The 27,520-nt window shown below is 45.6% G+C and overlaps 1 protein-coding gene across 2 annotated transcripts in view; it reads left to right on the top strand.

Moving 5' to 3' along the window:
* Positions 1–25,288, top strand: part of kcnq1.1 (potassium voltage-gated channel, KQT-like subfamily, member 1.1) — a 42,347-nt gene extending 17,059 nt beyond the window's left edge. The window contains exons 6-18 of one of the 2 annotated variants that reach the window (XM_076018150.1): positions 6,694–6,834; positions 7,781–7,891; positions 8,896–8,991; positions 9,122–9,238; positions 11,044–11,182; positions 15,134–15,160; positions 15,421–15,477; positions 16,307–16,439; positions 21,135–21,210; positions 22,690–22,784; positions 22,998–23,044; positions 23,188–23,249; positions 24,000–25,288. In XM_076018150.1, the coding sequence (XP_075874265.1) occupies positions 6,694–6,834; positions 7,781–7,891; positions 8,896–8,991; positions 9,122–9,238; positions 11,044–11,182; positions 15,134–15,160; positions 15,421–15,477; positions 16,307–16,439; positions 21,135–21,210; positions 22,690–22,784; positions 22,998–23,044; positions 23,188–23,249; positions 24,000–24,275 (1,377 nt within the window). In that variant the 3' untranslated portion in view covers positions 24,276–25,288. The remainder of the gene's footprint in view (positions 1–6,693; positions 6,835–7,780; positions 7,892–8,895; positions 8,992–9,121; positions 9,239–11,043; positions 11,183–15,133; positions 15,161–15,420; positions 15,478–16,306; positions 16,440–21,134; positions 21,211–22,689; positions 22,785–22,997; positions 23,045–23,187; positions 23,250–23,999) is intronic. The other variant, XM_076018160.1, reaches the window with a different exon arrangement.
* Positions 25,289–27,520: the final 2,232 nt, after the last annotated feature.

The raw sequence follows: 27,520 nt of genomic DNA, 5'->3' as shown, positions 1-27,520 counted from the left end.
AGCGGTGACAAGAAAACCTCTCGGATATCTTGGCAAAAACAAAGACTAATGAGCTTGACTGGTGTGTCAGGGATGCAGCTCATCCTCTCTCCGCCCGCTGGGCCTCCGTCTATCGGCCTTGGCCAATGACCGAGTGGCTCTCCGCTGCTGTTGGCCATCAGTTGCCTCCGGCTCTGGCTGTTGTCTCCGCTGGGGGATACTGGGGCCCGTCGCCAAAGAAAACAGTCTACCCACAGGATATCACTCACCGTTAAGTAGTGCATTAGAGGCTCCCTTCAGATTGAGGGGATTGATATACAAGATCAAGTCTCTTTAGAACCCAGGAAATATCAGCAAAAATCTCATGCGTCTCCCAGCCCTCCACCCCCCCCCCCCTTTTTTTTTTTCTTTTGGTTGTTTGTTCCTCCAAACTAAACCATTAAATTGATTGATTTTTTTTTTTTTTTTAATGGGACGGCTCGTATTAAGTCATTTTTACATGTAAATATGAGAGAGGTTGTAGCCATCTGGCTTATTTCCATTTCCACTGCCATTGGCAGGTGGAAAAATAAATAGCAAAATTGCATATAATGTGATACCATAACTTAGCAAAAATGAAAAAACAAGCATGCAACAGGCAACAACACGTACTGCCGAAAAACGGCTGGAGGACCAAGTCCCTTTAACATTGTTATCACTATATTACACATAACACATTATTACCATTACACAATACAACTGCACAAAGCCCAAATCTGTCCCATTTAACACACATCACAACAGTTCACAAGAACAAACCCCATCAAAAGGAGGAAAAAAATAAATGAATAAATAAATGATCCTAATTCTGATTCTCCAATAACCATGCCGTGAGATGTTAAGTAAATGATGTGAAGTGTGGTAGTTTACGGATAATTGCTGGGATTGTGTGAGAAGGTGTTGGCACGGTCATGCTCTCAATTTGAAAGCATTTGTGGCAACACTGAGGTACTCAGACCGCCGTTTGGACACGTCACCGTCTCATCGCCAGGCCTAATTTGCACCAGATGTCCGTGCGTTGGCGGTTCCAATCAGAGAGCGTGCGCTTCCGTGGGATGCATGTGTGCTAGTTCGTTTTCAGAATTGCAATTAGAGCTTATTACTTTTCAACAACAGCAATAACCACGTTAATGGGAGCTGCAACATCCAGATGAGAGCACAAGCTCCCAGAAAATAGCGGCTTAATAAGAAATAAAGTAGTTCTTTGAGCAAAAAGTGCAAAAGTCTTTATTGGTTTGTACATAAAGTTTCATAACGTTGATTGTTTGTTCTGCAGTTTCTGTTAGAATTTGCTAGTATCGCAACTCCAGCAGGAGTCTGACCAACTGGACTGTGGGTTCCAGACCAGACCCACAGAATCCACGATGGCGGCCCATTCATTTCAATGGAGTTGCTCACCCAGCGCATGGGCCGGAAAAGTTTTTGACTTCTGCATGAATGGGTCCAGAGAGCATACCTCGAATGGCCACTGGGAAAATCTATATTACCAGTCCGGTGTCCAGTTCTTACAATGCATCCACGGTCCAGACTGGTACCAGGTGTGAGTGCCTGCTCTGGGCCAGACAGTGCTCCACGTTGTCTTGCACGGGAAGAGCGAGCCGGCACCGTGTCCTCGACGGTAATTGCGGTGGCCGCGGAGTGATTGGAGAAGATGGTTACACCCTCATTTGGGCTTTCAAGGCATCAGAAGCTCAGAGGAATCAGAGGCCAGCTTTTCTCGCTGGCACTTTTGTGTCCCTTTTTATTTTTCCATCTTAGCTGCATTTATGTTCTACTCATTTTCTCTAAAATATGATGTTACACATCAAACGGGTCCCTCGTAATGCCGCACTACTCGGCACCATTATAAAATAATCATAGCGAAAGTCAGACAGGCGTTAACGTGCTAAACCCTTGATTATCGCAGAGTGAGGATTTTCCAGCCACGGTTAAGAACAGAAATTAGATACTTATAAGCAAATGTCCCCCCTCGTCTTTCACAGGTACAATATTAAAGTTGGGCTCACTTGGGCCGCAACCGACACTGAGAAGCGTTCCGGTGTGTTTGGCTTGTAAAGCGCTATTTGCACAGTTGTTTGGCTCCCAGGTAGAAATCTTTTTTCTTGAATGCTTTCCAGGTCACAGCGGCGGCGGCGGTGGCAGCAACAACAACATACTAAATCTGCTAATTCTCTGGTAGAACAGGAAGTTATACCTGAATGCATCGCAAGCCGCCGCTCCGAGGAGCGATTCGCTCATTGCTCGTCAACGCTCCGAGGCCAAACAGTGGCCATTAAGGGCTTCAGTGTTATCTGCCGGTGCGACGCCCAGGCAAGTAGCAAACATTGGGAAATTACTTGAAGCGCACCGTAAGACTCGCCTTGCAGTGGAAACGTGATTTTGCAGCCGCACAACTGTAGCCAGGACTGTGAAGTGTCGCTGCAGGTGAGAACTGAGAAGGTGCAAAGCTTTTGTTTCTTGTATATTATGGCTTACAGATAATGAAAAAACTTAAAATTCACTACCTCAGAAAATTAGGATATCACCAAAGGCCAACGTTTTCAGCACGAATGTCAGGCCTCTGAAAAGTTTGTTCGTTTCTATGCGCTCAATACTCGCTTGGGCCTCCTTTTGCATGAATTGCTGCATCAATGTGTCGCGGCATTGAGCCGACGAGCCCGTGGCACTGCGTAGGTGTCACGGAAAGCCAGGTTACTTTGATAGCCGCCTTCAGGTCATCTGCATTATTGTGTCTGGTGTCTCTCGTCTTCTCCTTAACAACAGCCCATAGCTTTTCTATGGGGTTCAGGTCAGGGGAGTTTGCTGGCCAATCAAGCGCAGCAACACCATGGTCATTGAAGCAGCTTTTCTTATATTTGGCTGTGTGGACAGGTGACAGGTCCTGCTGGAAAGTAAAAATCAGCATCGCCAAGCAGCTTGCCAGCAGAGGGAAGCATAAAGTGCTCTAGAATATCCTAGTAGATTCTGTGGACTTCAGAAAACACTGTAGACCGACACCAGCAGATGACATGGCACCCCGACTCATCACTGCCTGCGGAAACCTCACACTGGACATTAAGCAACATGGATAATACCGTGCTCTTCCACTCTTCCTCCAGACTCCGGGGCTTTGATTTCCAAATGAAATGCAAAATGCACTTCCCCCTGAAAAGCTTCTGTTGGTCCACATTGATGCAGTAATTCATGCAAAAAGAGGCCCAACCAAGTATTGAGTGCATCAAAATGTGCCAATTTTTGCTGAAAACATGATCGATTGGTCTGATGTGATTTTCAAATTTTCTGGGGCATTATTATTTTTTCTTTAAGCCATAACCAGCAACATTACAAGAAACTAAAGATTGTCAATATGAAATAACAGTTTCATTTTCTAGGGAAATGAAACTGGGAACATTTTAGCGTTGAATGAAAACCAATTCCAACGTCTAAATAAAAGTGATTGCGAGAATTCTGAGGGGTACAAAATTCTGTGTGAACACATTAAAAGCCGAGAATATAAACCGTGATGCGTTGTTTACTCTTTGATGGTTTAGCACACACAACTAAGTGCGATTATAATACAAAGCTTTGTTTTCAGAAATGTTTACAATTCTCATCGTAGCAATTTTGAAGCAGTCAGTTTCTGTAGTGATGGCTGTGATTGCACACTTGATATTCATTCTCTAAAATCACATTCAATTAGACATTCCAGACAACAGCTGTCAAGGACATCCCATTATGATTTTCATGCACTTTTAATGTTCATAGTGCATTCCAGTCGATTGTTTCATGAAGCTGGTTATAATGGAGTTCAGTGCAGAAATGAGTCAACCAATCCAAACTTTTGAACAGTAGTCTATGTGCGTGCTTGTGCATGGGCATGTTGACTCAGATTTACTCTGCAACCCGTCACTATGTATGGTCCCATGCACGGCCAGAAGTTGATACCTTCCTTTCAAAGGTGCTAAAAAAAACAGTGACTGCACTCAGTTCACGCTCCGGTTAACCACGCTGCGCCCGCTCAATGATCTATTTACATCCTCTCCGTTCAATAAATCCACATCCGCACGTGCAAGCCTTTCATAAATCAGGCCCAAAGTGTCACGTGTGTTAGTTTAGCATCAGGCGAGCGATGTGTTGTTTGGAGGGAGGCACGGCATGAACAACCGCCGCCGCCCCCCCCTCCCCCCGACACTGCTCCCGTCTGCGAGTGACAGTTTTGGGCCGAGGCGCCAATGAAAATTTCACCCATCTGCGGCGCCGTCCAATTTGGTGCAGCGAGAGCCTCCCCGGCGCTCTGGCGGAACACTGAACCAAGCGGTAGGTGAAGTGCAAAAAGAAGGTTCTCTCAAAGAGCCTCCTTCACAAAGCCGCGGTCCAATTACAGTCAAACAGGATTAGAGTCCGGCCCAATTAGGCCTCCCGGGCAAATCACAGGCAGATCCTCACTCAGCTCCGTGGTTCTTTTAAACAGTGCACGGGGAGAGATAAGCTGTCCGCCATTCCAAATGAATCAACAAGGTGGCCGTGTTTAGCGATTATGATCCATCCCGGCTCGGGCTCGCTCTCCGCTCTAATTGGTTCCTTACCGGCTGCAATATTAAGGTGTTTTTGTCGGGGAAACAGCCGTAGCTAATGAATAAAGCAGAGCCATTAAATGTTTGAATAGTGGAGAAGGTCAGTGCAGCTCAGCTTCCCCCAAAAACTGCAGACATCAAGGCCTCATCCGCCACTTGTGAGGCGTTTTATTTATTTTTCCATTTTCATTTTTCCTTTCATCCACATTTTGGAGTGTTTGCAAAAGCCGCTCCACGTTGAACGTTTTCATAAAAATTCTCACTTTGCTGTTTCTGTGCATAGAGTTAGACTTTTTTTTTTCCTATGACATCGTCGTCATTCTCCTATATGTTGTCTTGTTTTTTTTATCGTTTTATTCCCAAAAGCAGCAGTGTGATAAATGGCAGACGGGAGCGAACTAGCGCTAGTTTGAACCATTGTAGTCGGCCTCTTTTTTCTCATGTGTCCACATCAATGAACATCAACCTCCTGATTTGTTGTATTATTTCACAGTCTGCATATGTGCGTCGAGGTGTGTGTGTGAGAGAGACAGAGAGAGACAGAGAGAGAGTCAGAGGGATTTACCACAATTTTGGTAATTTTATCCCACAGTGCCTTGAAACGGTGAAATATGAGAATTTTCACCTCTGCTTTTTGGCATTTTGTTCCTCTAAAATCAGGTCTCACCTGAGCATCGTCGAGTTTCTGCTGCTGCTGCTTCTGCTGCTGCTGCAGAAGATTTCTCACAGTCTGTCAGGTCGCATGATTGAAATGTGCAACCTTCAAGTTTGTCTCTTGCAAACTGATCCCTGTTTCTGCCGAGGCGCCAGCCCTGACGTTACAATACAGCCGCTGCCTTTAAAGTCGGTTCGAAGTTGCTTGACTTTAATCTAAGTTGATGTGTTCAAGAGCTTGATTTTCGTCTGCTGCAGTGTGAGGCAATCGCTTTATTCTTTTTTCGTTCCCATCGCTGCTCCCATGGCCACGCCCTCCCCTCATCAGTATGCAGCCGTGTAGTTACAGGGTTCAATTTCCCCCCCGTCGTCTCGGACCCGGACCTGTCGCTGTCACCCCCTTCCTTCTTTTCCCGTCACGTCGCCTGAGCTCCGATCGCGCGCCCCCAGCTCCGTCAGAGGTGCGCTGTTGGCTGAGTACCGCAGGGGAAGATCATTAGGGAGCGCGGCAGAAGGGAACGTGTGGGAATTCTGTAATAAGACGGAGAGACGTGGGTCACGTGACTACTTCTAATTTTGTCTCCCTTTCTGTTTCTGATCTTATGCTGAGACTCAGGAAGGCTTGCTGCTGTTTGCTGTAAGTTTCTCCGGCACACAGGTTTTGTATTTTCCTTGATCCGTTCGTACTTTTTGTCATCGTCTGGAGTTGTTATTCTGATACTTCTCCCTCAAATTGGGAAAAACATGTTTTTGTTCTGAACTTTTCACCGTTTTCCTCCCTGTCATTGATTTTTTTTTTTTTTTTGGCAGGGTTTTTTTTTTCCCCCCCGCCTGTAGAAGCGATTCCACTTTGTAATTTGTTGTTTAGTAATTTGTGTCTCTGAGGTTCAGGAGTTGTATGTTTGGGTTCAAGTTCAGTCGTGGCAAACAGCTTCCTGTAATTGTGTTGATATCATGTTATCGTTTCCACCTCACTGCTGAAGCACAGCAGGTTGGTTGTGGAGTATTGCACAGCTTTGTGTGTGTGTGTGTGTGTGTGTGTGTGTGTGTGTGTGTGTGTGTGTGTGTGTGTGTGTGTATATACATATATATGTGTACATACATATATACATATAAGCACACACAAACACACATATATATATATGTATATATACATGTATACAGTATATATATGTATATGTATACGTATACATATATATACATAAATATGTATTCATTTTATATGAGCATATATAGGTGTGTGTGTGTGTGTGTACATATATATATATATTCATACATATTATTTGTTTTTAATCACTTCCCTCTCAGCATTCTACTATGAATATTCACGTCCATATGTCATGTCATTAAGAGAAGCAAACTTGACTCCAGGGCACTGAAATGGCCTGTGTGTGTGTGTGTGTGTGTGTGTGTGTGTGTGGGTGGGTGTGTGTGTGTGCGTGCGTGTGTGTTTTCTTTTTCTTTCCAGGAGCTGATCACCACCTTGTACATTGGCTTCCTGAGCCTGATCTTCTCCTCGTACTTTGTCTACCTGGCAGAGAAGGACGCCGTCGACAGCAGCGGCTCCGCTGAGTTCGGGAACTACGCCGATGCCCTGTGGTGGGGAGTGGTAAGTGCACGTGCGCGTGTGTTAATAAAGCTGACATTTGTGAGCATTATAAATATCTTAAGGCTCCGGTGTTTAATCAAGCGCAATTTGCAAAATGGCTCGACTTCGCGGCAAGAACGGCGTCAATGCTCATAAATAATTACTTATGTAATAATCTTGATGGCTTTTTGAAAACACTCTGAATTCCTGATTAATATTTATCATCATAATGCCAATAAAGGTTTCAAGCAGGTTTAAAAAAACAAAAAAACATTTTTCCGTCCCAACGTTCGCTGCAATTGCAACCCAGACATGCAATATTTCAAAGTCGAGTTTGATGTCATCTTGAATCTTTTGCCTTTTGAGATCTGAGATTTTTTTTTTTTTTTTTTTCACTGTTTGTGCTTCGAACGCCAAGTTGTTTTCAGCTGGGTTTGGCGAGCCAGAGGTCAGATATGGACTCCGTTTTATCCGCATCACTGTTGTTGCTGTGAAGCCCCTCGGGCCACGAGCGGTGGGCCGCTAATACCGGCTGCAAAATCACTACTGTGGAAAAACGCAAGATGAAATTTTATTTTCAGACAATAAGTCACCACCCACTTCTGCTTCCTGGAAACTTCAGGGACTGATATTAAATAACAAACACACACACACACACACACATGCACGCGCACACACACGCATCCAAACGCACACGGCGGACTCATAAAAGCTTCCCTGGTAGGTTTGCTTACACTATTTACTACGCCTTTTTTTTATCAGGTTTGCTGCCCCTTTACACACTCGGGTGCAGAGATGAAGGTGGGGTCCGTGGCTTCAAATGCCACAGCAGAAACTCAGATTTGATTCATTACAAACCTCTCAGAGCTCGTAGACGTCAGGTCGTCGACCCTTCGGTGTCGGCATTTGTCTCAAATGGCTCCAAAATTGGGTTTCCTCTATTCATTTCCGCCTCCTCTCTCCGAAGGTGACAGTGACCACCATCGGATACGGGGACAAAGTGCCGCAGACGTGGATCGGGAAGACTATTGCATCCTGCTTCTCCGTGTTTGCCATCTCCTTCTTCGCTCTGCCTGCAGTGAGTTTGGGGGCAAAAGAAAGCAGGACGTCGTTCCTGGCTGTGGAGGCTCTCGGCTCAGGAGAACCGTGTGGATTTAAACATGTTAAATGTGTCGTACAGGAATGTTGCTGATGTCACAGTTTCGCCTGCAAACCTGTTTCTTTTTTTTACCATTAGTTAATAGAAAGACAAAAGTCTTTGTTTTCATTCTTCATTATGCAGCCTTCTTCAAAATGCATATTAAAAGGCTTTGTGGGAACTTCATCAACAATGGTGTTGCACAACTCTTCCAACTCTTTGAGAACATTGTATTTGTTCAGCATTATTATGCATGAAAAAAAAAAAACTGATTTAGAAAGTGCAGCAATGCCCAATACATAAGTACAATTGAGATCAAGGGATCTCTATTGTTTTAACATATTTTTGCATTTCTAGCCCTTATTTTACCTCGTGTTCAGAAAAATACAATAATACAATTTGAGATGTGGAGCTTTTAAACTGAACTGAACCCGAATGGCTGGCGAATGAAAAATGAAGGCCAAGAGTTGTTCGAGATAATATTGTGCCTTAAATTCTTTGGCAAGATTGACAAGCTGCACAGAAGCTTTTTCTTGCCCCATCCTCGTTAAAGGCGTACCACCTCGCCAGGCTTACATTACAGCCAAGGCTTGTGGTCCACCTCCATTAGAATCTCAGTTTTGAATTTCTACTTTGGTTCGGTGACTTTTGCTGGGTCACGAGTCGGGCCTTAACCCAGTTTTCAAAGTGCCCTGCATTTCCCCGTGTGAATGCACGTTGAGTATTCCGCGTACTCACGCGTTGATGGAAGTGTGTATTTTTTGTTGCACACGTGGTCTTGAGAAATTAGACTCCTATAATCCAATTGGGCACAAACTGATTGACTCTGAATGAAATAATCGCAGACTTTGTGCTCGCCGCTGCGACGGCGGATGAAGCCGTCGCCCACGTCTCCCATTTCGAGGCTATAATGAGCAGTGAGTGAGCTGTGCTGTTGTTCACAGGGGATCTTGGGCTCAGGCTTCGCCCTGAAGGTGCAGCAGAAGCAGAGACAGAAACACTTCAATAGGCAGATCCCGGCTGCCGCCTGTCTCATTCAGGTACTTTACATTTGACCACAATACGCCCGGAGGGAAACTCTCCCGACAGCCCCGGTCCTGATTATTGAGTCCATCCTTTCATGTTACCACACTGGCCGACCAATATATGTTCATTTTCACGGCCCTCCAGACATCGTGGAGATGTTTTGCAGTGGAGAACTTGGACTCGGCCACGTTCAAGATGTTTCTGAGAAAGAGATCCAACATCCCCGCCTCCTCTCTGTCCACCCCCAAGCCCAAGAAATCGGTCAGTAATCAGTTTCTTTCACACCAGACTCTCTTTATGTTCAGTTTCCTGCTGATTATGTGAGCAGAGGTAAAAAACGGCTGCAGTATGAAGCAACAGCGCTGCAATGCCGCAATTTCTACCTTTTCATCGGGGCAATTTTATTGATTCAGCCCTCACATTTCGAAGCGTTGCTGTGCTACGTTTGGTTTCCCATCGTGCATGTTTAATTTGTTATTCTAAAAGGAAAATAAATGAAAGTCAAAGTAGGCAAGAGACGGGGACCTTAATTGCATTATCAGATGTCATCAAAACTTTTTGTGACAATTTTGTCCAATTAAAAGCCAAACGGGTCAATGAGATTCAAATTTAGTCAAGTTAGAAAAACATATCACCATAATAACAGGATCCGTGGCCGGGAAAAAAGAGAAATTGTTGCTTCTAACAAAGACAACTAAGGTGAGGTAAGCCAGCAGCGATTTAAGAATAATATTGATTTAATAATATTGCTGCTACTTGGGCATCATCCACGCTGAAGTGCATCGATTTTGTAATGTTGTTGTGGGTGACAGAATTCTCCCCGAGGACATTAAAGTTGTTGCAAAGGCCCAGACATTTCAATGAAATGTGGCAATAGCTAACAAAATATGTAGAATATTATCCGAATGTCCCGCAACAACAACGGGGGTAAAGCCGCGTTGAAATAATTAATGAGTCCCCATTGTGCCTTTACGCAACGCAAAAGTGGGAGACTGTTTGGCAAAACTTGGCTTTAAAAGGTCTCATATTATGCAGAGTTCCCTTCACCAATTATTTCCAACAGCAATGTCGGTGAGCTCCTCCGAAATGAGAAAAGTACCTTTTTTTTGTTACCCAACAGAGGTCCTTTGGGATGTCAAAAATGTCCCACACACCTCACTAAGACCTAGCGGTGGGAAGCGCTAGGTACCTGACGATTCGATTCGATTCTGATTCAGAGGGCTACGATGCAATTAATCGCGATTAATCGAGAATCGCGACTCAATGCATGCAACATACCGCGGAACGACAAAGTCCGAATAGATTTTGTAATTGGCCTCGCCCTTTGCGACTGTATTGGCAGCTTTGTTCTGGTGTTGGGGATGCTTGTCTGGTTTGGAGCAACTGGAGGATTTTCTGTCTTTTCCTCCAACTCCGGGTGCCAGCGGGCGATATGGTGCCTCATGTTCACCGTGTTCCCACAATATTTGTTTGTAGCGTCACACAACTTACTCACAGTACGACTTTTGTCGAGTTTCTTTTTTCCCCTCAACCTGGTACCACCCAAAATGATGCCACATGCTTGCCTTTAAATCCCGAAGGAACCGGTTTTCAGTCGTTGTTAACGCCGTGTGTGTCGGTGTCTCGTCTCATGAGTTGTTTTGGATCTGCGTGCTCGTGTGTCTAGTGTGCATCACCTTAAACGGTCTGGTACGACGCTGCAGCGCAGTCGCACATGAGGTCTGGCCTCATTAAAAAAAATCTATTTTTTTTTTTATTTGTGAATCGATTCTTAATTGGCTATGTCATAATCGCAATTAATCTAAGAATCTTTTTTTTTTTTACCCACCCCTACTAACACCCCCTAATCCCCACTGCCTGGTGTTTTTTGGGTCCTTCCGAACATGTGGAAGGTCCAAGAAAGTGTCAGTTACATCAGGGGGCTGTAAACGGAAGGATAAATAATATCTGGAAATTCGTTTTTATTGTTTTTCTAATACTTACTCAGCCTGCAGGCTTCCTAAGTCAAATGAAAGCCCGGAAAAAACATCCATGAAAGCCCACATGAGTTTGCTTGTCTGTCTCAGGTCAAGATACGGAGGAAGCTGAAGAGCACCGACAAGGACAACGGTCCCACTTCTCCCACAATCCCCAGCATCGCCTACGACTCGGTGTTCGACAGCGGGAGGGAGCTGAGTTCAGACGTTTACAGCACCGTCGGCACAGGTAGCCGCACAGCCGCCTCCCATCCTCTGGCTTTACTTCTTCCACTTCTCTTTAATGAGCGATAGAACAAAAAGAAATGCATGTAAATGGAGCGTGGAGTCCCATATATGCTTGCGCCTTTTCCTCGCTATCAATTCCCAAGATGCCTTTGTATGTGCAGTAACACAACAATGCCTCCTTGCATCAGCATGACAAGAATAATTGATGCTGCATTGGCTCCAAGCGCCGCGTCGACTGTTCATACAGTGAAATGAAAAAAAAAACAGGATTCGAAGTCGTGCGACTGGAGCCGCAGGATGGTGGGGGAAAAAAAACAGATTCCAAACAGAGCAGCGCCGAAACCCCACACAACATCACAACAGCAAGCGCTGGATCAATAACGGAGAGCTTTGACTGTCATAGAAAAGTAGCTCGTATCAAATACAGCATCCATCCACGGCCGACGCGTCTCCCCAGCAACGTATTTTAATCCGTGTTCAGGCTACTTTGGAAAAAAAAATATATAGATGGACTAAATGGTTATTGCGCGATTCCAAAGAGCGAATTCCCCGGTGCGTGTAGACGTCCGTGTTGCCGCCCCGGGTGGTGCAAACGCGCCATCACAAAAGGGTACTCAATCGATGGATTTCTCCTCGTGTGTGGTTCAAGGCAGAGTTCAACGACCAGTAATCAGTCAACGAACAAAGCAGTCGAGCCTGATGAAGTACACAAAGAAAGTAAACAGAAGTGTGTGCTTGCGTGCGTACATATGTATGTATATAGATGCGCGTGTGTGTATACATGCAGCTACGAGGCTACAAAGCTGGTAGTGGGAATTGCATTAGAGGAGCTCGCAAACAACTGAGAGAAACAATGTGTAAGGGGGCGATAATGAGTTTACACAATGGGTGTCGCCGAGTGTGGAGCGCAGGTGGCGATACTACAAGAACTGTTGTTTGTTTTCATGTAATTTCTTTATGTACCCTGGATTTTAATTACTGATAGCCTTGTACGTACTGTTTTTATTATTTTAATTGCCCCGTAAAGTGACAAATAATGTATCATTATTATTATTATTATCATTATTATTATTATTAATAACTTATATGAGAGGGGATGGCAGAGCTAACTAGGGATACCAGAAGATGGTAATGTCACCGGTTGATCTACGTTCCTACCCTAACCTCTGGTCATGAGCTTTGGGTAATGACCAAATGAACGAGATCGTGGATACAAGCGGCCGAAATGAGTTACTGTGGCTAGGCTAGGGCTCCCTTAGGGACATGGTGAGGAGCTCGGTCACCCAGGAGGAGCTTGGAGTAGAGCCGCTGCTTCCGTATCGAGAGGGGCCAGCTGAGGTGGCTCGGGCATCTGTTTGGGATGCCTCCTGGACGCCTCCCCGGAGAGAACAGTGTTCTGGCCATGTCCCACCGGGAGGAGACCCCGAGGAAGACCCGGGACACGCTGGAGGGACTACGTCTCTCAGCTGGACCTGGGAACGCCTTGGGGCCCAACCGGATGTGCTGGAGGAGGTGACTGCGGCCAGGGAAGTCTGGACATCTCTGCTGAGACCCCTGCGACCCGACTCCGCGTATTGCGGAAGAAGAAGACGAAGAAGAAGAAGAAGAAGAAGAAATGTTGCGTGGACGAACAACATGAGGGAAATGTGAGAGACTTCAACCAAAGAGTTGTTTATCTGCGTGCGCTCGGGGAGGAGCAAGTGATGACATGTCTTCAAGCCATGTGTGAAGCCAAACTGCAAACAAGTTATTTGCTCAGTTTATGATTCATCATTTGTTTTTTATTGATTTATTGACTACCCCCTCCAACCTCCCAGAGGAACCTCTGGCAGAGCTTCAAAAACCCTGCACAAAAAGTTTTGCTTGAATTCTGCACAACATTTTCTCGAGCCTCCTCTGCTGACTGCCAGGTCCTGACTGCCAGCTCCTTTCCAGGTGATGTCACGTCTGAATCCCGCCTCCTCTCCTTTAAAGGACATATTGGCTGGTCTTCGGATCCAGATGGGCTTCAGATCTGGCTTCCGGGCTTTACGCGGCAGCCGTTCAACATGATTTCAAGTAAAAGCTTGCCAACTACGATCCGACAATAACAACAGGAATAAAATAAATATTATAAGAATGACGCTAATAATTAGGAGGGATTTGATGATTGTCAAACAGTTCCAAGTGTGCCTCTCGGCAAATATCAGGATGTTGTGAACTATTCATTTATTTATTTATTTGCAGAAGCTGTTGCTCCCCTCAGGACACATCCTGCTCAGCCACATCAGTCATCAGACACTTCAACAAACACCGACACACAATCATGTCATTTTATTCTTGCCGCCGGCCCACTCCTTTTCACCCCCCCGCTGCCTGTCAAGCGTCACTCTTCGTGCCCTCGTCCATTCAAAAGACTTCCGGTAATCAACGGCAGACAGAGCGAACGGCTGGCGGCGGAGGGATAAACATTACCGAGCCGTTATCCTCAACAGACGCACTTTTGCCGGAGTTGTTTCCGACCAAACAGTTGCTCGTTCAACGTTCACCATCTTGAAATTTAATTTTGTTTGTCTGTTTCGCACTTTCTTTTCTCTTTGGCTGTGTGCGTTTGCTCCCTCGCTGTTCACAGTCATTCGTCTGATCTTTTCCGGGGGGGGGTGTAAAAACATTGCGAACGGAAGCGTCATTGTTTTTATCACTCCCACTGGTGTCTGGATTGCCGCAACCGGACTAATTTACCCAAGAAAGATGAAAGTCTCCATCAGTGGCCTCCACGCTTCAGCCACGTAGTCGCCTCTCTTTTGTGTCTGACTGCTCAGTCACTGTCGGCACGTGAGCCAACGTGCCCCCCTACCCACCCGTCCCCACAAAAAAAAGAATGAATGAAGAAATAAAAACACAGCTTCGCTTCACATCGCCTCCCCGGCTGATTTTAATTGGCCCACTTGTAAGGAATTGCACTGAGGCGCGCCTCTGCTTCTTCATGTTCCATGAAGACGAGCGTCTTCGGTGTGAAGTGAAATGGCCTCTGCAGATTCTGCACCGTCTGCACAAGCGGCACATGCAGCGCGTGCAGCATCCCGCCATGAATCATCCCGCTAAATTGCCACATTTGCCATCTGGCGTGTGTGAACGCGCCGATGACAGACTGACGGCACCTCCCCTTCTTATAGAAAACGTTAGCTAGCGCTGCCGCCTGTAAATAGTTTCTTCAGCAAATGGGCCGTGCAGCAGCATGTCGATGAAAACAGGCGTATAAATAGGAATAAAAGCAGGTGTCATTTGTTCCACTGATGCCTGACGGCACTGATAGAAGTTTCCCCCTCCCTCTTTTTTTACACATTTTGTTTACATTTATTACATAATCATGTTCAGCCTTTTTTTTTTCATCTAGCCTTTTTAATTGTCAACCAATTGTCTCAGCAACTCAAGATAAGTGGTAAACGACCTGTTTAGCCCTCTGTTTACAGCCACCTCCTCCTTTTTCGACCTTCGATGTGTTTTTTGGCTTTGGCTGTGGGCGCTAACCTGGAAGAGGTAGTTGTCGCCCTCTGCCACATTTCCAGCTCTGTGTGGTTTTAGCTCACATGGTGGAGCAGCTGGAACAATCGATGGAACTGAAGGTTCAACTTAGAGATGTAGGCTGCTGGAAAAATTAGATAAATGACATAAGAAATAAGATTAATATGAAAATCTTTGCAAAATATGTCCCTGAAGACAAACTGTACCTTTAAGCGACTGTTTATTGGAAAAACTCCAAATCCATCTAAGCGTCATGATGAAAGAGCCGTATTGATATTTTAGATTGCTGCCCCTTTTTGTCCAAGTGTTGCGTCTGTGTTTGTTTGTAGCCTCCCAGATGAACATCTTTCAAATCTTTCTCTTCTTCTCTGCACTCTAACGACTCTGTACATGGTTTTTCCTCCTTCTCCTTCTCCGTCTCTGCTCTTCTTACAAACTCTTGGTGGAGTCGGTGCCCTCGCAGCAGGAGGATGTGGTGAGCTGCTGTTAGTGTCCACCTCCTGCCCACACGCCCTCTTGCCATCCATCTCCACTATCCCGTTTGTGTCTTCCTTTCCACTTACCTTTTTTTGGGGGGGGGTTTCGGCACGGCATGTGCAGTGTTGCATTCACGTGCATGGCTGCAGTTGCTTTGACCCTGTTTGTAACCCTGTATTTTAATTTATCTATCCTTTTTCTTTTCTTCTTCTTCTGCTTCTCCGATGACATTGGCGTTTGTCTTCATGTGTCTTTCAGACCTCGAACAGTCCTGGACGTCTTTGAATTCAGTTCAGTTCACTTCGCCGCCTCCAGGTAGTGCCCTTTTTGGCTTATTTTTTTGTATCTGTGTGTTTTTGTTGTTTTCACATTTTTTGGAATAAACAGTCGGATCTCATGGTTCAGGTGCTCGGAGACAAAAACAGTGTGAAGCATTGACATGACAAGTTTGAGATTGATTATTGTTTGTCATGCAAAGCCATACTATTAATTATTCATGACATAGTATGAGTTATATTATTTTTAAGGGTATTTGTTGCTTCATGTTTATTCAGTGTAAACTTCACACCTAAATTTGGAAAACCAGGAATTGAATTGAAGTAGTTGCTGGTAATTACTGGGAAATATTTAGTTAATCACGCTATTAATCAATGTGATACGACTCAGGTTACTGTCAGGTATTATTACATAATGACTGCATTATTGCAGTATGAAAATAGCAGTTTTAAGGTGTCCCTATGGTACTTTTCAAATTTCAGATGTAGATTTATGCATTACTTTGGCGTTTCAAAGGAACTTTACAGAGCACAGAGAATATCTCCACTATCTGTATTTTCACAGAAGTTCTCTGCAGACAAAGATTTCCCATTGTTATTTAACAGCTAATATCTGCCAACTGTTGCTGTAATATTATGTTGTGGGACAAAAGCTTTGTTTTCCTAGTTGTAGTTTCCATCGACTTATTTTTTGGTAACAAACTTTATCCAACGTCCGTTAGATTGTTGCAGACGTTATGTCATGGGTCATTCCTGGAGAACCAGCATCAATCCAAGTCCTCCAGCCAGTCCTCGGTTTGACTTGATATACAGCCCCACACAGTCAGGTGTGTCATGGCCAAAAGTTCATCCTGCTTGTCTCGGCCCAGTGAGAAGAAATGTCGCCGCCCTGGTGGACGTGCCCTCCCCCGGAGCCCAGCGGATAAACAGCAGCTTTGCGGACGACCTGGAACTGGAGCCGGAGCGGCACAGTAACCTGTCTCCTGCCTCCACCGTGTCTCAGTGAGTTTAGGCCTGAGCACGCATCTCTGCTGTGCTTTTCTTTTTTTCTTTCTTTTTTTTTTATTAATGAGCATGTCGGTGAACGTTTCCGCTCATCCTTTCCAATCTGTCATTAACCTGTACAATGTGCCATGCCTCCCCGAGCGCTCATGTTTTACCGCGTAACGATTCCAGATGAAGGAGGTTCTTGCTCGTGGCTCCCGAGGCCACGAGCTCCTCAGCCGGAGACTGATACGAGGATGTGAGTGCGACGCATAATGCAAGTGCGCAAGCGAGTGAAACAAATGTTGTGTTTGATCCGGTGGGAATTTTGTCTAAACGGTGAGGCAGCCAGGCCGAGTGGGAGAGGCACGCCACGGCCTCGATGGCGGAGAGATTGCTCGGTCAGCGGAGTGCGCTGATTCCGTAGACGAAGCATCAAATCCCCTGCGAGATTCAAGTCATTACGAGGTGCCATTTTTAATTGCGATTAATCTCATTCGTGTCCTGAGTTAACTCGCGATTCATTGGATTCCAAAACGATTACATACTGGACATACTGTCCAGATACTCTCCAAGCCAATGCTCCTGGCCATTAAGGTTTACAAATGAAACAACTCCTTTTTACTTGCGTGCAAGATTGTCCATTTCACTGTGTGCCCCTTCATCGCTTGTGTGTGTGTGTTTGTATGTTTGTTTCATCTCTCTCGCACTTTGAAACTAGATACTGACAAATATAACGTACAAAAATATGAACGCATTTGACAATCGCGGTATTTTGTTTTGAAAATTCCTTTTATTTTGAAAATTAACCAGATTCTCTGTGTTTCTTTGAGTGACTTCCTGTCCAAATTGACGCGGATAGCTCGTGGCTCGCGCACAAAATAGACCAGACGCCGAAACGATCGCTGCACGGCGCCAGCCGGCCTCGGAGGTGCGCGCCTCTTCGAGTCTGGTGTGAACGACACCATCGGTTAACTAGGGCACCGAAAGGAAGCGGGCTCCGAGAAGTAGAGGGTAGAGGCACATGGAGAAGTAGAGGGAGTTGTCTGAACAGGAGGGCTGTTCAGACAACTATACATATGTATATATACATATATGTATATGTATATATATATATATAGTAAATGGACTGCATTTATATAGCGCTTTTCCAGCACCTTCACACACATTCATACACCAATGTGTGTGTGTACATATATATATATACATATATATATATATATATATATGTATATATATATATATATATATACATATATTTGTGTGTGTATGTGCGTGTTTGTATATGTATTTGTGTGTGTGTGTGTATATATGTATATATATATATATATATATATATGTATATATATATATATATATATATATGTATATATATACATACACACACACAAACACATCTGTGTTCTTGTTTGTTTTTTGGCCAGAGGTTGGCGATTGTTTTTCTCAAACTGAACACCAGATTGAATTTTAAAAAAATTCACACTGTTTGCGCTCGGTGAGGGGAGGCAGCTCAGCTGAGGATGAACTCCCACCCCCTGCCCCCCACCTTCCATTCCCGCTACTGTCGACACAGCACAACATGCTTTTTCCGCTTATTCAAAAGAGAGTTTTCGTCGAAACCACCCGACGTTCGTTTCGAAACAATTTGCAACAAGTGGTTTTAAATCAGGCGTTTTGATTGGACAAGAGGCCGGAGAGACACGAGTTGCCCGGTTGTGTAGCAGAGGGAGCCCATGTCATCAACGGGAGCAGCTCCCAATGTGCCGCATTGCTGGCTGATCGCTGGGTAACACACATAGCAGCTGGACGGCGAGCCAACCCCGAACTGATGTCTCCAAATATTCCGTGTGAAGAATGAACTGAAATCAAAGGAGCCCGAGGACGCTGGCGTCACCAGCCGCTGGGGCTGCAACACGTCTAATTAAGAACAGCAAAATGAAGCTTTCTCTAGAATTTGACGTTTGCTCTGATCACTAATAAACTTCGGACCAGGATGTCGGCCTATTTGTGTTAACAGAGGCAAATATCCAATATTCTAAAATAAAATAAACATAGTTCATTAGTGGTATTTTGTACAACACTGTCTCATGTGCGAAGATGCCCTAATAGCTCAGCGTGTGTTGACTTCAAAGGGAAGCCGAACGAGTCGGGTGCAGCCATTCTCTCTGTAATCCTTTCCTTTTTTATTATTCTGTTTCCCACTCTTCTCGCAGAATTTGTTTGTTTGTGCGGCGTCGCGAAGCACACCGGGAGCTGATCCCAAAGACTGCAGGGTCCAAAAAGAAAGAGTCAGACCAGCCGTGACGGCGACACGCGAACGAAACTCCTAATTTAACACGAAAATGCCGGAGTGTAGAAATGTTCTTCGCAGAGTCTGTGTGCCAGGACAGTTGTGTTGCCGTAGTCTCACGTCTGATACGCTTCGCTGCACGGTTCAATCAAAAAAAACAAACTCGACTCTGTGGTTCTTCTGCCTCTTTTCATGTCAAGCACCACTCACAGATGAGAGCGCTGACCCGCCCGCATTTTAATCATCTGATAAGAATTTATCTTCACACGAGTCCAGCCGACCAGCGGTCGCTCGGCTCGGCTTTGCTTTTGTGCCGACTTCCCTCAGCGGCCTCGCCTCCAATAAACCTCTTTGAGAATGAAGGTCTCAATGGAACCGCAGGCCATTTTGGCAAATATCCCTCCTTTATTGGAGATCGATACGGTTCTGATTTGGTTCTTCCAGTGATGTGTGCGTAGCCGCACCGTGTCAGCTGGCTGTGAAGGAGTTGTGTCTGTGTGTGTGTCTGTGTGTCGTGGGGGGGGGCTTGCGTTTTTGAAAGGGCTTCTTTCTTTATTGAGGTGCCTCGTGGAGAGAAAGTGTGCCTCGTCGTCGGTTATGTCACTGTCGAGAATGCGTTTTCATCAGCAGCCGCCGGCCTCCGCCGTTTACATTGCATTGATACGCCTCTAATTTTCCCAGCCGCTATGAAAGCTTTGTGCCAGCCACGGTCCATTACGTCGCCCCGTCAAGCTCCATAATGAGATGCACGCCGACCTTGTTCCTCTCGTCTTTTTACCTAACCGGACTTGACAAAGAGCTCGCCACTCTACCCCTTGCCGACTAATTCTCTGCTTTTTCCAGGGTAATGAACCCTGCTGATTAATGGCGCCTCAATAATGCCCAAAACATAATACCCAGCGCTAAATGGGCTTCCAATCCTTTTGAGCTTTTTATTAGTGATTTTTTTGTTTGTTTTTTAGGAACAAAGAAATGCAAAGTCCTCCTGTTTTTTGGGGTTTTTTTTCTCGCTGTAGCTCACCGTTATCAGTCAAAGTGAAGTGAAGGCTTCAAGTGCAGACTGCAATCAGAGCGTGCACTGAATATTTCAACTTAAATTGATAGTTTGGCTCTAAAGACGACGAAAAATAACTTTTTACAGTCTCTCCAGTTTTATGCATAGGTATTTATATAGGTATATATACATATTTATATACAGTATATATGTATATATATAGTAGGGCTGTCAAACGATTATTTTTTTTAATTGTGATTAATCGCAGAATCTTCATAGTTAACTGCGATTAATCGCGGTTTGCATTTCACGGCAGTTTTAATCCCACAGTGTGGACATATATGTATACTGTATGTACATGTGTGTGTTTCTTTAAGTTGTTTTAATCATTGGCCACTTTTCTTAGCTAGTTTTTGTTGCTTGTTGACGCACGTAACAAAGTCGCTTGCCACCAACTGTAGAGGAGGTGAAAACGACTTGCTGAAGGTCAAAGCCAGCATCATGACGGGGAAGAAAATAGGATTTAAGGGCCTTTGAACAAGGTTGACATGAAGTGTTATTTGGCGGCAGACGGGCTGCTGGTCCTGTTTGTGTCTGCTGCTGGTCCCTTGGATTCTCACCACGTCACCACCGTCTCCAGGGTTTCCGCAGAACGTTCCCGAAATAGAGGGGGGATGGGGGGGGGATCCAGTGAGCGGCGGGCAGGTGGAGGAAATTGCTTTGTTGATAGCAGGGGTCAGAGGTCAGAGTGGGCAGGCTTCAAACAACCGCTGGCTACCCCCGGAACACACCTCCAATGTTCAAACACTGCGTGTCAGGGTGGTACACCAAGGTGTGCCTAATAAGGTGGCTGGTGAGTGCGTATGGCTTTGCGAATGAATTTGCAGCACTGACATAGGACTGACTGGCCCTCAGTGTTTTCTACCAATATTTCTTGTCTAACAATAAACTGCTTAGAAATGAGAAGAGTGCAACCGTTGCTGCGTTCTCCTGCTGTTCTTTTTACCCAAAAAATCCTGAATTACATGATGATGTCACAAAGGGCAATGGTGCCGCCCCCCCCCCCTTTTTCCTACCCCAACCAAAATCCTTCATCCCTTTGTCAAAACATGTGGAAGATCCAACCACACTAAACACACTGGGCAGGAAACAAAGACCCAGCGTTTTTTAGAGGCTGGACGAATGCGCTGTTTTTCTGGAGAGCGATGGATTTCTCCGGGAAAATGAATCGTGCCGGGCTGCTCCGCTGGAGACCTGGTTGACAAATAAAGGTCTGAAAATGGGCGAAATGCACAAGTTTTCTGCTTGAGCTGCATTTTTCTTTTTGAAAAAAACAAAAAAATAGAAGAACCTCCTGTATTTATGGTCCAGCTGTAGGACCATTTGTACCCTTCTACGCACTGACAATATGTGCAATTGTTTCACACAGATTGACAGATTCACACAGGAAAGCCATCCGGGTGATCCAGAGGATGCGCTATTTCGTAGCCAAGAGAAATTTTCAGGTGAGCACATCCCTGTTTTTTTTTTTGTTTGTTTGTTTGTTTGTTTTTTGTTAAATCACATCAATTTCTCCAGTGTTGCAGCTTAAGATATTTCATACGCACAGCGTGCACAGCTGCAGCAAAGCTCTGGAATCAAGTCAACGAGAGAACACCGAGCTCTGCGGCGAGACGCTGAAAAACAATAATCACCACACTTTACAATTCAGATTTCTTTAAGCCTTCATTTCATGCACGGTGGAAAAAGCAAGGTGGCAACACCTAAAAGACAATTTATTCACTCTGATTACCATCATTAAGTCTGTCCCTAAATGATTTTACCCACGTTTGTATTAGCCGATAGCAAAACGGGTTGACGCGGAGGCTCATTCTCCAAATTCTGCTGCTGTCTTCAGCTTGGATCCAGGAGTTGGCATGAGGTTCGGCTGGTTAGCAGCTGCAGCAGCAGCAGCAGCAGAATCACTATGAGCTGCAGAATTGAGCGCTTAACAGCTGCAGCACAGCATAGCAGAGAAGGAGCCTCAGCGCCGTTCAGATCGCTGGGGTCTTTAGAGAAGTTGATTGTTTGAAAGAAATGTCACGATGGGAATGCTGAATTAAGGCAACGCAAACCATGTTCTGTGTCTCAGAACCTCTCTGTCGCTCTCTGAAAGATCTAAAATGACAAAGCGACAAAGCGGTTATCCATCTTGAGAAGCTCTGATCCAAACTTTTCAAATCTCAAAGCTCGTCAGAGAACAACATGACTAGTCACTGACCTTGGAGGAAGAAAGAGGCGGGGCCAAGCATGGGTTTCGTGAATAAATGAATCAGTAATATATAATTTTTTTTTACAATTTAAGGAAACGCTAGCTGCGTTTCCATTACAGTTTTTCGCAAAATAAAAGCGATATTTGTAAAATTTCGACAAAGTACAATTACAATTTGCAGGTGTTTCCATTGAATGGCGTGAAGCGCATAAGGTGTAATTCTCGTAAAATCTCGTTATGAGAATTATGTTGCTTTGGTTTGTTTATGTTTGTTTGCTCTCAAGAATGGTTGTTATATTTTTGGCTTTGATTATTTGTAAAAAAAAAAATAAAATAAAAAAACATTCCATCTCACCATCAACATAACACACCATTTTCAAATGAAGTGAACTGGTCACATGACGCCTGTAAGTGACGTCCGGCGTCGCGTAAATGGGAAAAAAATTGTTTCCATGACACTTTTGCGATATACCTCTATATCCATACGTCTGAAAAACCTCCTCATGAGAGCTTCAAAACCTTTGACTGATATTTGAGAGGTTTTTCCATTGATTTCGCGCAATTCTAGCGGTAATGGAAACGCAGCTGCTGGCGGTCGCAGTTTCTCAAGATGGATGAGTCAGATCGGAGAGTCTGTTGGTTTTTCCTGCGTGAAAAGGATCGATAAAAAATGCCAGGAGTCTTGAATAAAAAAAAATAAAAAAAAACAACCTGGGTTTTCTCTCCGCCGCAGCAAGCTCGCAAGCCGTACGACGTCAGGGACGTGATCGAGCAATACTCCCAGGGTCACCTCAGCCTCATGGTGCGAATCAAGGAGCTGCAGCGAAGGTAAACCAGCCAACGGAGGAGGATCAGATGACCGGGCACGGCCGAGTGAAGTGCCGTAGTTTGTTTGTTTTTTGTTTTTTGTTGTTTGTTAGTTTGTTTGTTTGTTTTTTTCCTTCAAAAGCACAATTCAAACAGAGTGAGAGGAGGCGAGAGGGAGAAATGGCTCGCACGTGTACATTTTCCCTCTGACTTGCCGACACTGTGTCCCTGCAGGCTGGACCAGTCTTTAGGGAAGATGACTTTGTTCCAGACGGCCTCAGGTAATTAATCACTCCGCTGCTCCTTGGAAATATAGTGCAGAAGGCACGGAGCGGGTCCTAATCCTCCGCTCTGATTGTTTGCCCGGCTGCGGTGCCCCCCCCCCCCCCATCACCCTCACCCCCTTCTCGCCCCCCCCCCGCAGACCGAGCCAAAGACAGAGGCAGCAACTCCATCGGGTCCAGACTCAACAGGGTGGAGGACAAGGTGGGGATTTGTGTCGCCGCATTGGACTTCAATTCACTCTAAATTCACTTTTTTTTTCCGCGTCGCACCGTAGAGGAGCGTTGACTATGCAACCGGTTTGAGACTGTTGCAAGGCCTCCATCAAGAGTTTCACTCGTTACTCGATCTGTTTTGTTTTTTGTTTTTTTTCCCCCGATAGCGCAGCAGCGGCAGCAGCTGTCTGCCACAGCTCTGCGGCATTTTTCTTTTTTTTTTTCTTACCTCTCTTAAATCAAATGCACAACTCAACTATTTTTTTAAAAAACTTTAAAAGAAAGACCCGGGATTTTGTCTTTCTCTCGTTTTTGAAGGTGTCAAAAGAACAGAAGGCGAAACATCGGGCTCCTTCGACCTTCTGCATGGGAACAACCAAAGAAGCACATGTTTTTCCCGGGATTCGACACACTTTGTGTAACGTGTTTGCGAGCGCAGCTCTCAGTTTTGCTCGCTAACAGTTTAACAGAGCGAATTAGCGGCTAAATTGCTCATTTCGGAACGCAATTAGGCTTGATGGACTATTATAGGGGGCGCACAATTCATCCGCGCAAGCCATTTGTCATACAATCAGTTTTGCGTCGCACGCAGGCTAATTCAATTAGGCCTGCTTCATTTTCATTTGAATAAGTGCATCCTACTCACCGCCAAATTAGAAACAGACAAAAAAACTAAAAAAAATAATTCCAAGTTTCCACCTGTCAGCCTCTGTGTCGCTCTCATCCACTCGACGCTTAGATCGCTCACATGGACCAGACGCTGAACCGTATCGCTGAGTCCCTCGCCCGACTGCTGGACCACAGGGACGCCGGCGAGGGTGAAGTCGGCGGCGGCGTTAGCGGCAGGCTGAGGCCTCGACCCGGACGCAGCTGCTCCGCCGTTCCCAGTCACGACTGCCTGCCCAGCTACGAGCAGCTTTCTTCATCGCCTTCGTCCTTCTCCTCCAATAACGGCAACGGCGCGGCGTACAGCCAGCCGGGCCTCAGCAGCTCTGCCAATCAAGAAAGCTGCTGAATCTGTCTGTATATCTATCTATCTATCTATCTATCTATCTATCTATCTATCTATCCAGCTAGCTAGCTATCCATCTGTCTGTCTCTCTCTCTCTATCTATCTATCTATCTATCCGTCTATCCATCTAGCTAGCTAGCTAGCTAGCTATCATCCATCTGTCTGTCTCTCTATCTATCCGTCTGTCTATCTATCTATCTATCCGTCTATCCGTCTGTCTATCTATCTATCTATCTAGCTATCCATCTATCTAGCTAGCTATCTATCATCCATCTGTCTGTCTCTCTATCTATCCGTCTGTCTATCTATCTATCTATCCATCTATCCGTCTGTCTATCTATCTATCTATCTAGCTATCCATCTATCTAGCTAGCTATCTATCATCCATCTGTCTGTCTCTCTATCTATCTATCTATCCATCTAGCTAGCTAGCTAGCTATCATCCATCTGTTATCTATCAGTCTGTCTATCTATCTATCTACCTGTCTATCCATCAATCTATCTATCTATCTGAAAAAGGGCCTCATTCTCTGACAAAGGAGCATCATCATTATTGACATTTCAGTGATGCTGCTGCTGTCTTTTAGTTCCCAGTCGGACTCATTATTTCCCTTTTTAACTATACGGCAACGACTCTCGACTCTCCTTCAGGTTAACAGCGGCTGCTTCCTGCGCTGCACTTTCATATCCTTTATTCATGTGAAGTAACTCGTGGAGCTTCTCTCGGCGTTAAAAGGCTTCGTTGCACCAAAAAAAACGCCGCTTTCTCCCGTTTTTGATCCTCCTCCTCCTCCTCCTCTTCGTCGTCTTCGTCCATCTCTGTGTGTAGAAACGTAGTCGGCCACAAAAGGCTGCAATTACTTTAATTACCGAGTGTCCGTCAGACGCCTTAAGGAGAACATTTGAATGTATAAAGACGAGCTAATTATTACAGTTGTTCCATAGGTTTTTATTATTTTTGCAAAAGGTGACTGGATGCAGAGACAGTTAAATGTTTTCACATTAAAAAGCCAAAATGAATTTCTTGTGCCTTGTTCTTGTTCTTAGCTGTCATTCAAATGGATGGATGCCCCACTTTTAAATAGACTAGATCCACTGAACTGACTTTACCCTTAATAATCTCTTGTTGCTCATACAGATGTGTGTTTTTTGTCCAATTCCTTCGCCCCTATGGTGCAGAGGGGGTGTGGCCTTAGCATGTGCACGATGACTTATTGAAACGCAGCCTCCCCCCCCAAACCCCCCACGCCCCCGAGCGACGTCTCAAAAGCCATCCTCTTTGTACCCCTGACCCCTGGGCCAGCAGATGGCGACCCCTCCCCCTGCTGGCCGACCACGGGGTGTCGCAAGCATTCCTTCACACAAGTGGCCGTGTGGAGGGGAAAAAAGGCCCGAGCGACCATCTGCCTCCGGTGTCCGCAACAATGGGCTCCGTCCTGCCAGAGTGTGCTGAGGGTCGCCTGGCCTTTGTGCCCATCAGACCAGGGGGCGGAGCGGCTAAGGCTTTATGCCCCGTGTAATTAGTTTTGCTGTGTGTGTGTGTGTGTGTGTGTGTGTGTGTGTGTGTGTGTGTGTGTGTGTGTGTGTGTGTCGTGGCAGCAGTGAAAACATTAAGGCTTATGAGAGCCATAAACGCGACCGTAAAGTAAAAAAAAAAAAAAGAAAAAAAGTTGAGCACTTCCAAGGAGGGAATTGCAGCCTCTCTACTCAATCGCAGCTCTGGGTTTCATTGTTGCCATTTAAACACAGGAAGTTTCCCTCTAAAGCTTCATTTTACCCCGATCTAAAACGCCAAATTATACTATAAACCCCACCTCCCTTCCCCCCCGCCCGCCTGTAGTCTCTGCGGCTCTGACTCCGCGCGCGTCTTTTATCAAGCCAAACAAAACGACTTAGTCATAATCTCTCCCTGCCCGTGCAGTTTTCTTTGTGTTGCGTCTTCTGCTGATTTGGACAATTTCAGCGCGAGCCTGAAAGGCAACAATGACGCAGATTAATGTGGTTTTGCGTTCACAGAGGCAGGACAGACGCGACACGGGCTGATTATGCACTCGCCAGTTCGTATTGTACATCTTTAAAGGGTGATTTGATAACGGCGGTGGGTGGGGGAAAGCTACACATACCCAACACAACCCCTGTACTCCCCTGGGGTAGTGTGGTTATTGATTTATTTATTTATTTTAGCCCCAGTGGGACTGAATCTAACATCATCTCTCCCAATGGCAGGAAATCCTCCTGGCGCCGATCCATCAATCAGACTTATTTGCTCTTTGTTTTGCGAGTCCATAACAAAAGTCACAGTAGCGAGTCAACGCCGGGCCGGAGTGAGTGAGAGCGCAAACACTGCAGGATCAGGTCGGGCACATGTCAATGACAATAGCTGCTCCGACGGTGAAAAGGGGGGACGGCGTGAAAGGGGGGAGGTTGAGGGATGACCTGGGGGGAGGGGGAGGGGCATGGAGAGGAGGAGGAGGAGGAGGGGCTGACTTGCAGGTGAAGAGGGCCGGCACACTCGGGCCTTTGTGGCCCTTTTGTCGTGCGCCGCGTCCAGATGGCCTCTTGAAATCCTTTGGAGCTGATAAAGGCAACACGGCAGGAGTGAACACGCTTCCTGGGGGATTCCACCGCTCTAATGAGCTCATTTGGCAGATAGGGGAGGAGCTCGTATTAGCCGGTGATGGGCAGCGGGCAGTAGCTACAAGTAGCGACGCTGCTCGCGTCAGCTACGTTTTTCAGTCGCGTCACGGTAGCGCCGCTCCCTTTGAACCAAAAGGCTTTTTCGGTAGCATAGCTATTTTTAAAGTCCAGTAGTGACGCAGCATCACTCAGACGCCACGCGTTACTGTCCATGAGAGAGAGAGAGAGATGGCGAGCTCTAATTTGTGGCAGTTGGCGCGGAGCTGCGGTATCCCTGGTGGCACTCCCAGATGCCGCAGCCCGGCGCCACTAGTGCACTAGAGCAATAATAATTAGCACATAGTACGGCAAGTAAATGTTAAAAGAAGGAAGAGACAAAAAGCCCAAGCAGACAGCTCCTGTTTGTTTTATAATAAATAATCTAAACAGAGTATTATATATTATATAGAGTAGTCTATGTGTTCGGTGGAAAGTCGTTAATCATGAAGTTGGTACGAAAAAGCAGTTTGGATGTAGCTAGCTACTTTTAGCCGCGCAGCTTGTGGTGTGGCTTGGGAGATTTCTCTGGGGATAGCTTCTGCTGTAGCTGAGCTATATTTAACCCAGAGTAA

Source organism: Nelusetta ayraudi, unplaced genomic scaffold, assembly GCF_046127955.1.
Source record: "Nelusetta ayraudi isolate G7.1 ecotype Tasmania unplaced genomic scaffold, CSIRO-AGI_Nayr_v1 ptg000002l, whole genome shotgun sequence".
NCBI classification, from domain to species: Eukaryota; Metazoa; Chordata; class Actinopteri; order Tetraodontiformes; family Monacanthidae; genus Nelusetta; species Nelusetta ayraudi.
The sequence above is the reverse complement of the archived record's forward strand: the minus strand, read 5'-3'. Positions and strand labels throughout refer to the sequence as shown.